Here is a 17798-nt window from a genome sequence, read left to right as displayed (position 1 = left end):
TTTTTAATTTTTTTCCCGAGGCTACTTTGTGGGGTTATTAAAAATGCAATTAAAATGTGCTACTTATTGACAGGTGGCAAATCATCTCACAATTATGAAATTTTTCTGACAATCACAGGCTGTGGCTAGATAGTGCTCAAATGGCTATGTGTTCAGTCAGTTCAGGCAGAAAAATCATAAACTCAGAAAGAAGTGTCCATCTGGTGATGCTGTGAACTACAGTCCTTAACCTTTTCTCACCTGATTTGATCATAACAGATTCTTAAATAGTGGTCAACTTATCTGCTCTCTCATGGCTGCCTTCCTTTGGGAAATCACACTGCAGGGTATAAAAGACAAGCTTTAATTTATATTCCCTTTCTTCATACTTGTCCATTATATAAGCTCATAAACATACTTCTTTCCTCTTGAGCTAAATGTAACTTCAGCACTTCTCTTGCCTTAATGTGTTTTCCTAATTAGCTTTAACATTAAAACCAGCTGCTACTGCAGTGTTTTTTACTTTTATAAAGCATTAGAAGATTAATTGGCTCATTATGTGGAAACAGGAAGATATAAATTCAGGGTAGCTTTTTGTTTAACTTGGGTTATAAATTGCAGCTCATTTTCTTTATTTATGTTTTCCCTACCCATTACATCTCCCATAACTAAAGGTTTTTTGTTTTAGTCTTATAGATAATAATTTCTTTGCTTCTTCAAAGTGAAATCAATTTAGCATCTAGATAGTAGATACTGAGTTGAGTCAAAAGCTAAAGTTGCTCATATAAGTCTGCTTGTCAAACAAGAGAAGGGTCAGAGGACCTGGTTATATTCTTATCATTAACTAGCTTTGGGTTTTAGGCAAGTGTTATATAGTCTTATCTGAGAATAAGCTCCCCCATGTCTCAGGTGGAGTTAAAATGTTTTCCACCTAGTTTTTTACCTAGCTAACAAAGTAGCTGTAATGATGACATGAGATTTTTCATTATATAATGTGTTTTAAATGCACTATGCAAATAAGATGTATGACTTCTATTTAACCCTCATTATTCCAGCCTGCGTATAAAACAGATTGATGCTAGATCTTTATGTATATAAAAGGCTTTTAACTGTGCAGGCCACTCCCTAACTAGTAATCCCAGGAAATTTATACCACAATCAGAAAGGTTAATGTATTCTTAAATTTTATTATATTTAAAAACTTTACATAAAGAATCAGTAAAATTATTTAGGAAATTTTGTATTCTGTTATATTTATTATTGATCAAATGGAAAGTGAAAAGTTGGTTGTTACGACAATTAAATGGGACCGTAGTCATGATTTGACATTCATTCCTTCATGTAGTCCCACAGAAACCCTAAAAGGAAGGTTCCATACGTTTATTCCCCTCATTTTACAGCAAACTGAGTTATGAAGAGTTAAGAGATTTATAGATGTTTGGCTCTAACTCAGGCTGATACAGCTACAAATTTCATGATTTAACACATCTAAAACATCTGACTTACCTCCTTATCTGTCACAAGAATTATCTTTGGAGCTTTCATGTAGATCCAAAATTCTATGATTGTACATCTTGATTTCACATTCCCCTCACCCTCCACACTATCCGTAAGAACACCAGAACACGGACCTAGGAGTGAGGTACATTTGGACATGAGCTCAAAGGAGATAAAAATGAGGACGAACAGTGCCCAAGGGCATGCATTGTCCTTAGAATCCAAAGAACTCATCCCCACAAGAACAGCATAAACCTGGAGGGAAGAAAGAAAAATCTAAGATATTTCAAGAATTCATTTGTAATAGACAAGACATGTCATAACTCCATCATCAAACCAGCCTTCAAACAACTCAAGGTTCGAATGCTTGCTCAGCAGTGGCATGAATATGTCCTTGAAGGGTAGCTATATAAGATTGTCTCCAGGCTTGCAGAAAATAGTTACCACCAATAAGGAAATACAGTTGTCTCTCTATATCCATGGGGGCCACCCCTACAGATATCAAAACTTGCAGAGGCTCAAGTTCCTCATATAAAGTGGCATAGTATTCGCATATAACCTACAAATGTTATCCCATATATTTTGAATCATTTCTGCATTACTTATAATACTTAATACAATGTAAATATTATGTAACTAGTTGTTACAGTGTGTTAAGGAATAAGGACAAAAAAATCTGTACATGTTCAATACATACCCAAATTTTGATTATTTTTTATCTTGGGTAAATTGAATCCAAAGATATGGAACATATTCATACAGATGGGCAAGTGTACTTACAAGTCACAAGATCCCAAATCCAAGCTCTTCCCTGGTTTGTTAGAAAATAAGTGATGAGACTCTTTGTAGCTTTTTCTTTCTTTCTTTCCTTCTTTCTTCCCTTTTTTTTGTGAAAAGTAGGCTGATCATGTATCTATATGATCAAATGTCAGATTAAGAATAGTGGCCTGAATTCCTAAGAGGCAGGTTTGCATTTTTGCTTAATTACAGTGGTAATAATACTTATTTTGTGTCATGTGTTAAGCATCAATTAAGTCCAGTAGCTGTATTATTTCTAGTCTCCATATGGTTCTCTAAGGTGAGTATCACTTCTCAAATTTTATAGATGAGAAAAGCAAACATAGAGATGTTACTTATCCTGCATCACATAGTAGTGATGAAGCTAAGTCAAATCCAGTCTATGTGACTCTAATGCTAGAACTTTATCCAGGACATAATTCCCTCCCTCCAAAACCTTTCCAAACCCTTGATTCCCTTGGAGTATTAGAATTAATGGGAAGATTTATTTATCATGAAGTACCAGGTAGACAAAATATTTTCATGAATTTTATTTTGACAGCTCTACTAATTCAAGAAAAAAGGCAAAAGCAAAACAACAAAGCTGACCCTATGAAGGAATAATATTGAGCTTTTCCCAAGTTGATGCTTCATCATAACTATCAGTGAACAATGTTATTTATAGAATTATTATAAGTGTCATAGGAGGTAATCGATCCAATATGCCACAGAGAAGGTAGTGGTTAAGATGCAAGTAAGGTAGTAAGGTATTCCTAAAGGTAGAAGATAGGAACATATTTTAGTGACAGGCCAAGGGCCTGGCTAACTAAAACTCTTCTAAGTAAGGAATGATGTTAAGAGTATGGACTTACAGAACAAAAAAAGGAGGGGTGAATATGTCTAAGTTCTTTATACGCATATATGAAAGTAGAATAATGAAACCTATTTAAAAAGGGGGTTAAGAAATTAATAGAGTAGATAAATTTGATCAAAGCACATTGTATGCATGTATGGAAATATCACAATGAAATCCCTTTGTACAATTAATAAGCACTAATTTTAAAAGGGGAATCTGATATTGATAAGGGTAACATCAGCCAATTAATAGAGAAGTGACAGAAAATGTCAGACCATAGTTTGTTTTGTACTGTGTTATGCATTTAAAGGCTGATGAATTATGTGAACACATACATCACATGTAGCACATCCAGGCATTAATTAGCCAAGTAAGAAAGCTTCCTCAGGCCTAACTCTTCTAAATTCCAGGATCTTGACTGAGCAAGAGGTATTACTTACCCTGCTTCACATGGTAGTGATGAATTCTAGTCTGTGTGAGTCTAATGCTAGAATTTTATCCAGGAAATTCTTCCTTCCCTCCAAAACTTTTCTTATCTTTCATTCCCTTGGAGTATGCACTATTGGGATTCATCTACACAGGATTTATATTTTTTATCAATAGTTGAAAGTGTTTTTTAACTCAAGCCTATCAACACCAAAAAGGTTTAGTTGAGAATGACTCATTCTGGAAAGAAAACATACAAGGTATACATGTATAAATATATAAATTATATTAACACATATATGCATTAAATTTCATATACAAAACTAAATTATGACATTATTAACACACAGGAAGTGTGTGAAATCCTTTTATGTGGAACTAGGAAATTTCAAAATCTCAGTCTAGTTTGGAGTCTCTCATGTTATTCATTAGGCTTTCTGGGCCCATGAACCTGACTCTGAGACACACAACTGCAAACAAGTCTGCAGTTCTCTGTCTGAATTTCTCCACTCTACTTTTCACTATATGTTCATCAAATGCCCTTCTGAGAATGCTTGTTTCTTCCAAACTGCAGCTTATGGTTGTTGATGATTTGCAAAGGGACACTTCCGAGTCTGTGGTTCCCATGTGTAACACTGCATAATCATCTGTGTGTCTCTAGTCTGTCCAACTGCACAAATGATATTTTGGGCAGGAGAGAGGAGGTTTTCACATTGCCTAGAGTCAAAGACTATATGATACCCCTGAATATAAGACATGACCATTACTATATAAGATACATAATTCTACATATATTCTTTTTTTTTCTTTTTTTATTATAATCATATGTGCATACAATGTTTGGGTCATTTCTCCTCCTTTCCCCCGCCCCCTCCCTTACTCCCCCCTTACCCCCTTAGCCCATCGCTACCAGGCAGAAACTATTCTGCCCTTATCTCTAATTTTGTTGAAGAGAGAGTATAAGCAATAATAGGAAGGAACAAGGGGTTTTGCTGGTTGAGATAAGGATAGCTATACAGGGCATTGACTCACATTGATTTCCTGTGCATGTGTGTTACCTTCTAGGTTAATTCTTCTCGAACTAATCTTTTCTCTAGTTCCTGGTCCCCTTACATACATTCTTAGATATGTTTTCAATGCATTCTTCCTTTTTAAATCCCTACTACCCCCAAAATACTAAAATAATAACTAAAACTGGAGACACCAATTTTATACTGTAAAGAAAATATTGAGGTATTCTCAGGCCAATGATTTATTGAAATAGCATTTACTTACACTTGTGGTTCTGTCTTTATGATTATATTGGATATATAATAACTGACTCAATAGACAATGGACAGATTTTTTTATTTAAGAAAATTTAAAATAGAATGCACTTGCAATCCATGGACAATGGTCTTTCTCTGTTTTAGAAGGTGCCCAAGTGATTATCATGCGTTTCTCAGCATATTATCTGTCCCTCTTTCTGAAGGGTCCCCAGTTCCAGTAGGCATAGACATCCAGGTTGAAAGCATCGACAGCATTTCAGAGGTTGGTATGGTAAGTCTCTTCATGGGATATTTGTCTTTTTCCGAAAGGATAGATTCAGTAGTGGTGAAATAATTAGTATTTTAATAATCACTTGTTATATATGTTATTAACCCTTCCTATCTTGCTTAATAATAGAGTTGTGATTACTTTTCCCTCTCGCATTCACTTCTGTCTGCCTCTTATTACAATACTCATTCCCTTCCTATTTTCCTCCTTTTTTGAGAGTTTTTTAATTAATTAAATAATGATTAAATTAGATGAAAGATTGTCCAAACAAACAAACAAAAAATACCTGGGATAAATTAGTTTCCATTCACTTAATACAGACCTATTTAGAAAACACTGCACTATTTCATGACATTTAAACAACCAGTCCTGCTGTCCTCTTCTTCTGATGCTTTTTTCAGAGGTGTAATGCTGTAGAACATCAATATATATTAACTATAAACTGGGAACAACTGTACAAAGACAATCGTAATGCATGTGCAATATGCAATCACAACCATGAAATATGAACCACCAAATGATGGACCATTGAACTAAGCTTCAAAAACTACTTCTATATTAATTTTGCTCATCCACAAATTATCAGTAACACAGGACAAGTATTTTTACAATCTATGGGACTAAAAATTTAATTAAGAACAAGCTATCTATTGCCCTTACATTTTTTAGAAATATAAGAGATTTACATTATTTTATCTTATGATGAAACATCTATGTTTTCATGGAGCGTTGTTCACCAACCATGTCCATAAAACTTGAAAGTGATCACTTATTACAGTCAACCTCCCTTTTAGCCTTTTCCTGTCTCCTATGCCATTTTGCATGTCTTGCTTCTTTTGTCTTCTTTCCTTCCCTTTACCTGATTTTATCATTTTAGCCATTTTTATGTTGTCATGACCTCTTTCATAAGTTGTCCATTTTATTTTCCCTATTATCAATTTAGAACTACCTTCCATAACTGCATAGTTACAGAAGTCATTTTTTATTTAAGTAAGATGCAGGGGGACTGGAGGTAGGGCTGAAGCAATAGAGTGCCTGCTTTGTAAGCATGAATCCCTGAGTTCAAACCCCAGTTCCACCAAAAAAAAAAAAATAAAAAATAAAAAGTAAATTAAAATAAAAAAATAAGACACAGGGCTTCTCAGGATTTCACTGTAAGAATAGTTAATACTGTGGCTAACATCTATGCGTAAGTACTCAAATATTTCTTTTCACATATATTTCGTTTTATCTTCTGTTAATTTGTTAATGTAATCTCAGCAGCTATTGGGTGTTTTTCTCTGTCAAATAAAGAGTATGTTTCTAGCTTCAAATTTCCATTGTCTGTTTCCTTGTTCTTACCCAATTGCTATTGTTCCTTGTATCTGAGACCCTCTTTCCCTCTCATATTCTTCTCCTCAATTCTTCTGCCCCTTCTGTTATCCTCTTTACATGAATTTCTTTTATTTCCACTGTATTCAAGTGTTAAAGGAAAGGGCTGTAACATGTACCCCAGCACCAAGTAAGATGTAATTTAAGAATATGCCTTGGATTACAGTATACATTCCAGTTTGTTCTTTCTTCCTCAACCCAAAGTATTAAACAATTTAATTTTGAATGCCTTTACATGAAACCTATATTCTCTTTCTTGTTTTGGAACCCAAGTCTTGGTGTTCTCTAGATTTAGTCTTGCCTTTCAATGAAGTTACTGTCTAGTCCTTGGAGCAATTTGAGATTCCATCCCTTAGCTAGATACTTCTTGGCCTTCCTTTTCCACTTTAAATAAGACAACTTGGATATTTTTTGCTTGGGGTGTTTTAATTTTTAATTAATATATATGTATTGTACATATTTATGAGGTACCATGTGGTGTTTCAATGCATGTATATCTCAAACATTCAAATCAGAATATTCAAATCAGAGTACTACATTTTTACATACTTCTTTTGGTGAAAATATTCAAATTCCTCTCTTATAGGTTTTTGAGGTGTACATTACATTAATGTCATCTATATCATGCTACTATGCAATGCCATTCCAGAACTTCTTATTCCTACTGTAACTGTGTATCCTCTGGTCAACCTTTTCCCATTCTCCCTATTCTTTCTGGCTTCCAGTAACCAGCATTTTATTCTCAACTTTAGAGATAAGTTTTTCAAATTCCACATATAAGTGAAATCTTGTAGTACTTGTAGTATAGAGGGAATACTTCATTCATGAATAGGGAAAAGCTAAACTACTTTTTTTTTAAATTCCATTTCCACTGTAAAGATTTAATGTGTTATTTATTCAATCTACTCATTCAATAGACATTTTATGTACATTAATTCTTACACTTCATTCCTTTTCCTAGAATATTTTACATGTATGTGCTCATGAAATTTTCAAAATTACTTTTAGATACTTTCTGAAATAAAACTGATAGATAAACTGTAACATATGCTTATTTTCATAGAGTTGATTTTTGAAATTTAGATTCTGCATGTGATTTTTATAATACACAAATACCATAAGTAAAGATAAAAGTATAAGCAAGAAAGCAGGGATTTCTTAAGGAGGATAAAAATTATAAATTTGTAGGATCAACTAATATTTTTATCTGTTTACTATATTGATATCATTGTTTTTGGTGATTCATCCAAATAACTAACTGAATAAAAATTCAGGACAAATAGAAATTCCAGAAGGGCCTAAACAAAATCTTCTATGGCCCATTACTCCTTGTTTTATCCTGTAAACTCTTCAGCTAATGGTCTTTCTAGTCCTTACCATTCTCTACTTTAATATTTGTTTTAGCTCATGTAAGCCTTAAACTTCTTTCATTTTTCTACTGCTCTCCCAAAGGGAATAATACCAAGGCCTGATTAGAAAGTTTTGACCCTTTCTGACCCAAAGGCAATGCTTACTAGTGTGCTTTGAGCCTGTTGTGCCCTAAAAGCAGTCATTTCACCTCTCTTGCCAAAATAGCTCTGAATGGCCCAGTCTGCATCCCAAATTCTCATCATCTCTATTCTGCATCCCCCAAAACTGGACAGTATCTTTCTCCCTTGAATAAAGTTAACTTTGCTACTCAGTATCAGATAAAACTGTACTGGGTTTACCATAGCCAAGTTGAAAATGCTTTCTAATTATCAGTGACTACCATCCCACTCCATTCCACCCCACCCCACTCCACCCACAGGGATACCTTTTTTGTGCATTTGTTTCTCCCATGTATCATCTCCCCATCCTTTCCTGTCCCACCCCAAATTTACTTTCAATTCCTTTAAGTTTTGTCTTGCTCTGTACACAGTCTGCTATTCAATCTAGTCCTCGTGATAGTGTCAACTAGTGGTGACATTGATGTATCACAGGCATACACCAATGTCTGCTATTTGATTTCATAAGCTCAGTGTTTGCCCAGTGACCTACAGATCAGACTGATCATTCCATTGTAAATAATGCTTATTAAGGCAATCCATGCAGTAACCCACACAATTCCCTGTAGAGTAGTGCTACACTAATGAATGAATCATTCTATTTGTCTTCTCTCTATCCCAAAATTACACACAGCTAATGCTCCTGGACTAATCCAGAACAATAATACAATGTACTTCTATTCCAAACCTAGGAAAAACAAACTAGCTCACAACTAATTGATGACCTATTTGTAGCTTACTGAGACATATCTTTTGTATAAATAAATACCAAAGTTCTATTATATATATGTTATTTCAAGAAAAATTGAATATATGCTAAGAAGTAAAAGATAATAAGAAGTAAACAGATGTGAAAAATAAAACACAATGTAATTGTCTGTATTCAGTAATTTGGATGAAGCTACAAGAGTTTCTATAAACAAACTAAACCTTAACTATAACATCTGAAAGCCAAACAAAACTCAAATTGTTGCCTCTTTTCTATTCTTGGTAATATAATGTAAATACAGGTTTTTTCCACTCTCATCCTTATATCCTTACAACTGGGAGGTACATTAACAATTCAAATCTGTGAGACACACTTGACTCTCTGAGAACTGGTTTCTGGGAAGTGTACCATTTCAACAAGCTTCACCAGTGATTCTTTTATTCTGTCTCTCAAGCTAACCAAGATCACTGTTTCTGTCTCAGGACCTCTGACAACTTGCTTGCTATTTAATAGATGTAATAAATGTTGTATTCATGTTTCTGTGGGACTGTAGTATATTCAATTTGGGAGGCAAAGTTATAAATACAAAAACAATATTAAAAGTGAATATTTATTTAGAATAAAAAAGAAATCACAATTAAATAATGTACAATAACATACTGGAATTTCACGTCATTTTCTTCCGAGATCTCTTCAGGCAATTTACCCTGATGCTTACATAGAAATGTTTCCATTCATAGTCTTCATTCCCAGATTAGTATACTCTGTACCCACCAGAAACTCTCAACATTCACTGGAGTCTATATGAAGGGAAAGCTGGAAACTTAAGCTCATTAGCTTCATGCTGAAAATACAATACAATCCATTTACCTACAAGACATTAACTCCCATGGCAATCAGTCCTGGTACTAAGGATATTGAAGTAATGACCCTAACCTGTATTTTTGCTAGTTTGGTTGGTCTTTTCTTCTCTCTGCCTAGGACTTTACAATGACTTTTTACCTCCGGCACTACTGGAAAGATGAGAGGCTCTCCTTTCCTAGCACGACAAACAAAAGTATGACCTTTGATCACAGATTGATCAAAAAGATTTGGGTGCCTGATATCTTCTTTGTTCATTCTAAAAGATCCTTCATTCATGATACAACCATGGAGAACATGATGCTACGAGTACACCCTGATGGAAATGTTCTCTTCAGTCTCAGGTAAGGAAGAGACTCTAATTGCCTTTGGCTCTCATGGACTTTAGCCATCTATACCAAAGCTAGTAAGTCTCATTTCAGACCAAACTCCTAACACTGGGTTTAGTTTAATGATGATGAAGGTTAGAGCACAAGCAGAATATGTGATTTCCCCTAGGTTCTAACGTATAGATTTTAAAGAATTGTTTCCTACTCTAACTGTTCCCACTCTGGGCAAATGTTGTTTGAGAAAACAGAGTAGAGCTAAATTTTGGAGATCCTCAAAAGTTTGACATTCAATTTTTTAGTTAGGGAAAACTACTATTTCTCCTTGCCAATTCCACCCTATCCCTGTCCTCCACCAAACAATTTTGGAACCTTGCATTAGTTAAATAATTTTCTTAACTATTTCTTACATTTTTCATGGGAAGGCATAATCATCATCCAAATTAGTACTAATTTACTAATTTCCTTTTTATTTTTATCTTTTTTGTTAAGACATTTCTTCTAACACTAGGCTATAACAACTCTCCATCTTGAATGTTCCATATTTTCTTATAGCCAAACAAGTTCTATGTACATTGAGTGGCTTATAATAGATATTCTTAAAATGTTTGATAACTCTAAGCAATTAAATTTTTTTTAATGTCCTAGAAATCTGAAAAGAATTCTATAATAGACTGGATAAAATGACACCTCAAACAAATCTATTATTTTTATTCCTGGAACCTGTGAAGTTTACTCTATATAGCAAAAAGGATCCTTGCAGATTTGATTGCGTTAAAGATCTTAAAATAGGGAAATTATCCTAGAATATCTAGTGGGGACTTAAATACAATCATACAATTCCCTTTAATGGAAAGGCAGAGCAAAATGTGATGTATACAGAAGGGCAACAAGTTGTATAATGAATGAATTTTCCCTCTAGATCTCCTAAGGATTCAGGGCCTTTCTGACAACTTAATTTTGGCCAAGTGATGCTGACTTTTGGCCTCCAGAACTGTGAAAATAAATTTCTGTTATTTTTAGCCACCAAGTTTATAGTAATTTAGTTTAGCAGCATTAGAAAACTAATATAGAATCCTTTTTGCTCATTAAAAATATTTTGAACAAAGGAGCTGTTGCCAATCATTTCATAAAGGCTGTCAGTTATTTTATAGATACAATTAATGAAAAGTGCTGTATTAATAGCACTTTAAAATCATGAATAGCACAGAATTCATAAGTAGTAGAGTCAAGTATCTGTATGCATTGAAGGCAGAACAAAAATGTCTGAAAAATCAACAGTTTTAATTTTTTTTTCATGAGGGAAAGACTGATAAAGAACTCAGTGAATTCCACTCACAGTGCAGATTCTAAAGATAGGTTTGGCTTTTGCCATTCCTTCAAAGAAACCTCTTACTCCCTTGGAATATTCTGTCTGATAAGAGTGTCTTTATTTACCTGGAGTCTATGGACCATTGCCAGAGTGTCTGTGCTCGCAACACGATTTGCCATGGGGTCCTTGACCCATGTAGTATCAGTTTGACCTCTAAAAGGGCTGGCGACTAGGGTCAGCCTTGTTGGCATGACCATATAATCAGTTAAATCAGTTAAAATTCAGTTTAAATTTTGGACACTGTGAAGTCTGAGTGATTTTCTCTGGTTCAACATTCCAAGAATGTTGTCACACATCACTGTGACAGAATGAAACACTGTCTACATAAAGTCACAAGGAGAAGACAGCCAGAATCTTGCTCCTGTTTTCTTCTGAACCCTGGTCTGTGCTCTGTTTCCATGTTTTGTTTTAATTCTTTTATTACACTAAAGGTAACTGTGAGTATAACAACTTTGCTGAGTCCTGTCTTTCTAGTGAAACATTAACCCTGTAAGTGGTCTTGGAGATCCCCAAACTCAGGAGGACTCAAAAATTGTTGTTAGCACAACTCTTACAGTCAATTGCAGAGCCAGTCCAACCAGGTTACCTGGTTGCAGACTGTTCTGACATCACCTATCCACCTAACCTCCTTGGTCATTAATCTTTTCACGTGTACCTTGAAGGGAGTTGAAGAAAACACTTTAGAGGTTGCTTCCAGCTTTAGGATACTAGGGATATACCAGGATAAGTATACTTTGTTTATACAAAGTCATCCACTCTTTTCCCTGGTCTGGCATTTAGGTGCACAATTATCAACAGTAGAACTCAGACCACAAAAATAAAATGGTTCCACTATTCGAATTCACTCAGAGTCACCATGGGTAGGAGCATCTGTTGCTTTTGTTTTAGCAGACTTGCTCAGGGGCCTTTTATAAATCTCTGATCCGTTACTGTGGATACCAAAGTTTCTACTTTGAGGCAAGATCATAGTACAGCAGCCTCTGCCTGAAGCCAGGAAAATCTAGGAGAATATAAAATTTGCAAGCCTTTTCACTCAACAGCACTTGAATTATGCATTGTGCACATAAGTCTCCAGGCTTTCTGCTCACTACTGGAAAGATAATTTCCTCATTTAAATTTGTTTTGTAAAGGAAGCCTTTACCTATGGATTTTTATTTCCACCATCCCAATCCTTTATTATTAGAGACTACTTAAATTTGCCAATTCCAAAAAGCAGAAAAATATTTAAATCTATTTCAAATAATCTCACTTTGAAGTTTGTTTTTCTGAACACATCAGAGCCAGAAAATTCAGAAGGGGCCAATCAGGACATGTTGAGATCAGAGGCAATAATGAAAGCTGGGATTCACTCATTATTCTTTGTCTTAAGCAAATCTCCTGCCCTTTTGGGTTTGCTCCCTTGTATGTTATTTGGACAGAAGATAGTAATGCCTGTTTCACATTATTCTTGAAAGCCACACAAAACAGGCAAACAATTAGGAAACTTCAGTGTTCCATGCTGATTTGGCCATATGGTTAAATGATCTGCAATTCTCTTTTTCTTTTAAATGATCTGCAATTCTCTTTTACAGGATAACGGTTTCAGCCATGTGCTTTATGGATTTCAGCAGGTTTCCTCTTGATACTCAAAACTGTTCTCTTGAACTGGAAAGCTGTAAGTCTCACTGCCTGATGTAAACTCCACTTAGTACTCATCATTGGAGCATACCATCACACACTGCATGGAAATAAGCATGCTCTAAGCAAGCATTTATCTTGATATATTTTTTCTGAAACAGTTGTAGGTTTTTTTGTCTTTTCTGTTTTTACTGAAGACAGTGGCAGTTTGTCTCTCAAATGAGATGATTCAGGGAAAGCACTTTGTTAATTACATATTCTGCAGTTCTCACAATGGTTGTGAAGGAACAGTTTCTTAATAAGGTATGTTTTTCTAACATTACTATGAGGACTGAAATAGACCTTTCCACATTTGGAACATTCTGGAATTGATGTTCTCAGAAGAGTCACCATCCATTCAAAGTACATGAGCTCCCCAGAAATCCACCCTCTAGGTATTGGCCACCTAATCAAAATCCCATCAAAGGCATCTGAGCTGGCTTCCTGCCAATTAGGTTGATTTATTAGCTATTTTTGACAAAACATCTTAAAAACTGACTGCTATTTTTCATAATATGACTAAAATGCCAGAATCTCATGGGATGTCTCCTGCATAGAGGGTACTTCCTATATCTATTAGAAACTTTCTATTTAATTTTAGAAGAAAACGTTTTATAATCTACACTTATTTTATAATTTCATGCAAAATAGATCAGAATTTAAGAGACCTAAAGGCTTGGCATCAGCCCTGGAAAAGTAAGCACACTACGGCATCACTCTGAGACTTGGATTAATATTTCACAAAAACACACACAGACAGGGGAACAGTTTTGTGGAGAGTTTTAACACATCATGTGGGCACAAGAAAGCTTCCACTCTAGGCAAAACATCAGGTTCTAAGATTAGGAGATTTTTTTTTTTCTTTTTGTGATGTGGATGTGATTAGTCTGTTTATGAATTTTTAGCACCTAATATACATATTATTGGACCAGGTACTGGAAAACGGAAATGAACAGAACAGAGTTATAGACCTCATGTAATGTATAGAGTTGTTGCAATTACAGGAATGGTGTTTTCTTATTTTAGATGCCTATAATGAGGAGGATCTAATGCTGTACTGGAAACATGGTAACAAGTCCTTAAATACTGAAGAGCATATTTCCCTTTCCAAGTTCTTCATTGAGGAGTTCAGTGCGTCCAGTGGATTAGCTTTCTATAGCAGCACAGGTACAGTATTTTATACGAACAAGTTATTTATTGAGCCCCTACTGTTTGCAGAGTACCACAGTGTATGAAGAAAACTGACTCCAAACAAGTTTTTCCTTTGGCCAATAACATCATCCCTCTCTTTTCAGAGGCAGTGCCTTCAACTTTTCAACTTATCCTTTCCCTCACTCTCATGCAAACACCTCTAACAGATGCCTTGCTTCTTCTCCTCTTGCCCCTCCAGATTCTTTTTAGTACAGCAGAATGAGCTTTTGAAATATGAAGAAAACAGTTCTTTTCCTGCTGAAAATCCTTCAGTGTTTTCCCACCATACTTATAACCAGAGTCAACCTTCCTAGCGTGATATAACCCCTGCATATTCCTGTGCCCTTACCGAAAACCCCAGCCCCTCCATCCTTCTCTGCCCCACTGACCTTCTTGCTTGTCCTCAAATATACCCATCTCATTACATGTCCTGGCCTCTTCTTTGCCCTTCTCTTCCCTCCACCTAGAATGCGTCCCTCTGTACCACATCTTGCCATGGCCAGCTCCCTACTTCATTCTGACTTTTGTTCATGTATTGCCTCAGACAGTGTCGCACTGACTACTTCCTGAAATATGTATTTTTCTCACTGCTTTATTGTCTGAATTCCTCATAGAAGAATCTGCCTTGTTTACCACTTCTTCCCAACTCCTAGAATGTATTGGCACATGATAGATACCCAATAAGTCAACTGAATGAATCAATCAGCTAAGAGTATTTTTGCTCCACATAGAAAATCCATTCAAAACTGGGTCCTTATTGTAAGCTCTGTACTGTGACAGATATATTTTTGATTTGGTATCACTTATCCAAAGCACTTTTTAAAATTATACTTGATCCCTGTTGACTAAAATTTAAAAGCAGCCTCTTTCTGAGCTCTTGCACTGCTCTCATCCTCCACCATCATTCCCATTATCATGCCAGTTATTAGTACTCTGGGCCATTTTAGGCAAAAAAAATACCATTTGTGATTTAGTGAAGCCATAGTCAGGCCAGAAAATGTGCCCACAAATGACCTGAGGCCCAGAACTGTCCTGACTAGAACAATTTCAATGGTAATATTGACAGAAGTGGTTCTCCTCCTCAAAGGTTTTGCAATACTCTTAGACCTTGGAGAGAAGTCATCTAAAAGCCTGTATCTTCAAGAGGAAAACCAAAATTTGCATCTCAGAGAGGCTAATTGACTCTCTAGGACCAAGCACTCTTTAGTTATTTAGAGTCAGAAGAAATGTTCTATTTTTATATTTGAAGTATTTATCTTCATTGCTTGTGATTCAGCAAATTATGCTATTAATTTTAGTCATGGTCATTGCCATTTCTGATAAATTACACACATAAATGTGTTTTGACCACTGATATATTCCTGACTCATAGAAGATTCTCAAAAGCAAACTGTTGAACAAATGAATAAATGGTAGATGATTTGAAAATAACTCGGAAAAGTTTAAAAACAAATGCCCTGTAATACTACCTCATAGTGATAAATTTGATTATTTCTTCTGCTCCTCTTTCTTCTTTTCCTTGCCTTTTTAGTATATCAATAAACACATATATTTTAATCAGAATTTTCAACATTCTTAGTCTAAATTGAATTAAATCAATACTTACATAGAGAAATGCATGCACAGGACAGTGGCTCACACATGTAATCTCACCTACTCCTGAGATGGAGATTGGGATGATCATAGTTCAAGTCCAGCCCAGGCAAAAAGTTAGCAAGACCCCACCCCAATCAATAAACTGAGAATAGTAGTACATACCTACATACCTGTCATCCCAGCTATGCAAAGGCATACATGTGAGAATTACAGACAAAGTTAAAAGGGCAAAATAACAAGACCGTATGCAAAAAGTAAATAAACTAAAATGTCCCCAAAGAAAAATAAATGAATACATACAATGAACAATAATACATATAATGTATAATTTATAGGTCTTTTCATTTTATTATTTCTATGATGAAAAACCCTCCACATATGATAAATTGTGCATAGAACTTTGCAATGTTAATTCTAATATAATGTGACACATAGGAAGCATAGAAATCCAAGAGTAGTATATTCTACACAAAAGTATAGAATAATAACAATAGCATTTCTTCAGATTTTGGAAAATATGTGTCCATGAATATGCAGTCAGTACACATTCAACTATTCTCTTTTTTTAAAAAGAAGTTAAATTTCACTTCCACATTGTAACTTCATCTTTAAATCATTCCATTGGCTCCACTTTTTGTTTCTTTCTTTATTTGGGCCTACCAGGCAGGCTCAACACTAGTTGCTTTAATCTCTTCTGTTTATGTGTAAGAGTCTGTTGAAAGCCAGACAAAATACTTGCATTGAAAATCTTACTTCTTACAAAGATGCTTTTAAGTGTTTTAAAATGAGCTATAAATCCTTGACATTCAAGTATGATTACAATTTCAAAAAACAGAATTTTGATTCCTAAGAAAAATGGAATAAAACAGAATTAGGTTCAAATGTGCAGCTCTAGATACCACAGTTGAGAGAGTTATCCACAAAAAATTTTTAAAAATTAAAAGAAACTTACAGAAGGCTATATAATATAACCACATATTTTTTATAGAAGAAAGAATTTATACATATATGTGTGTATTTGTATATATGTGTGTTTTGTAAGTTGAGAAAAGTTAGAAAAAGGTACCTTGGCAAAATAGATATACACTGGGGAAATTTTAAATCTATTTCAGCACTCTGTATTTTTAAATTTGTTGCCATGTGTACATTTTTTGAAAGAAGGATTAAAATGGACTCTAAGCATAGAAAAATGCCAAAGCAAAGCCTTTTGGAAGTTGTATTCAAATATGAAATTAGTAATCTTATCTGGGTTCACTTAACTAGTTCCCACATTTCAGAAAAATCACATTTAGACACTTATTTCAGTTCATGAGTATTGACAGCACTGCCTCCCACTACCCATGAATTTTTAAACATGGTCTCCTAAGAGTCAAACCCCAGTGTCTTTCTCACATTAGTATCCTGTTTAAATATATAGCTTTATCAAAAATAATTTTTTATATTTTTCTTCACTCCTATCATTACAACTACCAATCATAACCACCACTCTCAAATTATCTGTACAGAAAAACTATGCATGTAGATCTAGTTATAAGAGTTAGAAATATATTTATAGAAACTTAGTTTGCATTTATAGCCACAAGGGTCCCCACTTTTTTTTCTTGGCTTTGTCACTGTACAAAAACCATCACTACTACTAATGCTAACATGTAGGTAAGGGCATCAGTCCCTCATCCCTTTCAGTACCACTTAAAATCATGTAGTGTATATATACAAAGAAAATGACTCTTGCCTCTAAGGAATGCATTAAATAATTATTTGTTATCATCGCATATGTAATGGGGAGAGACTGCCTAAGTTCTAAACCTGGTCTATTGCTTATCAGCAATGTGACATCAGACAAGTTGCTTCATCTCTAACCCTCACAAATGGGTTCCATAATATTCTCTACCTCATAAGGTTGTGAGATACATGAGTTAACACACTTAAATAACTTACAATACTGTCAGCCATATAGTAAATGCTAAATAAATATTAGTAGCTATCAGTCTTACCCTTTCTTTTTTATTTTATTTTATTTTTTTATTCTCCATAGTAATTTATTTTTTTATTATTATTATTGTTATTATTACCCTTTCAATCAACATTATCATCTCCATCCTTTAATATAACCTGGGGC

At 34.7% G+C, this 17798-nt stretch overlaps 1 protein-coding gene across 1 annotated transcript in view; it reads left to right on the top strand.

Moving 5' to 3' along the window:
* Positions 1-17798, top strand: part of Gabrr3 (gamma-aminobutyric acid type A receptor subunit rho3) — a 49214-nt gene that overhangs the window by 11784 nt on the left and 19632 nt on the right. The window contains exons 3-6 of the mRNA XM_074072958.1: positions 5007-5074; positions 9659-9882; positions 12808-12890; positions 13919-14059. Coding sequence (XP_073929059.1) covers positions 5007-5074; positions 9659-9882; positions 12808-12890; positions 13919-14059 — 516 coding nt within the window. The remainder of the gene's footprint in view (positions 1-5006; positions 5075-9658; positions 9883-12807; positions 12891-13918; positions 14060-17798) is intronic.

This window comes from Castor canadensis, chromosome 5 (genome assembly GCF_047511655.1).
Source record: "Castor canadensis chromosome 5, mCasCan1.hap1v2, whole genome shotgun sequence".
NCBI classification, from domain to species: domain Eukaryota; kingdom Metazoa; phylum Chordata; class Mammalia; order Rodentia; family Castoridae; genus Castor; species Castor canadensis.
Note: the sequence above shows the minus strand (reverse complement) of the source record. Positions and strands in the feature narration are given on the sequence as shown.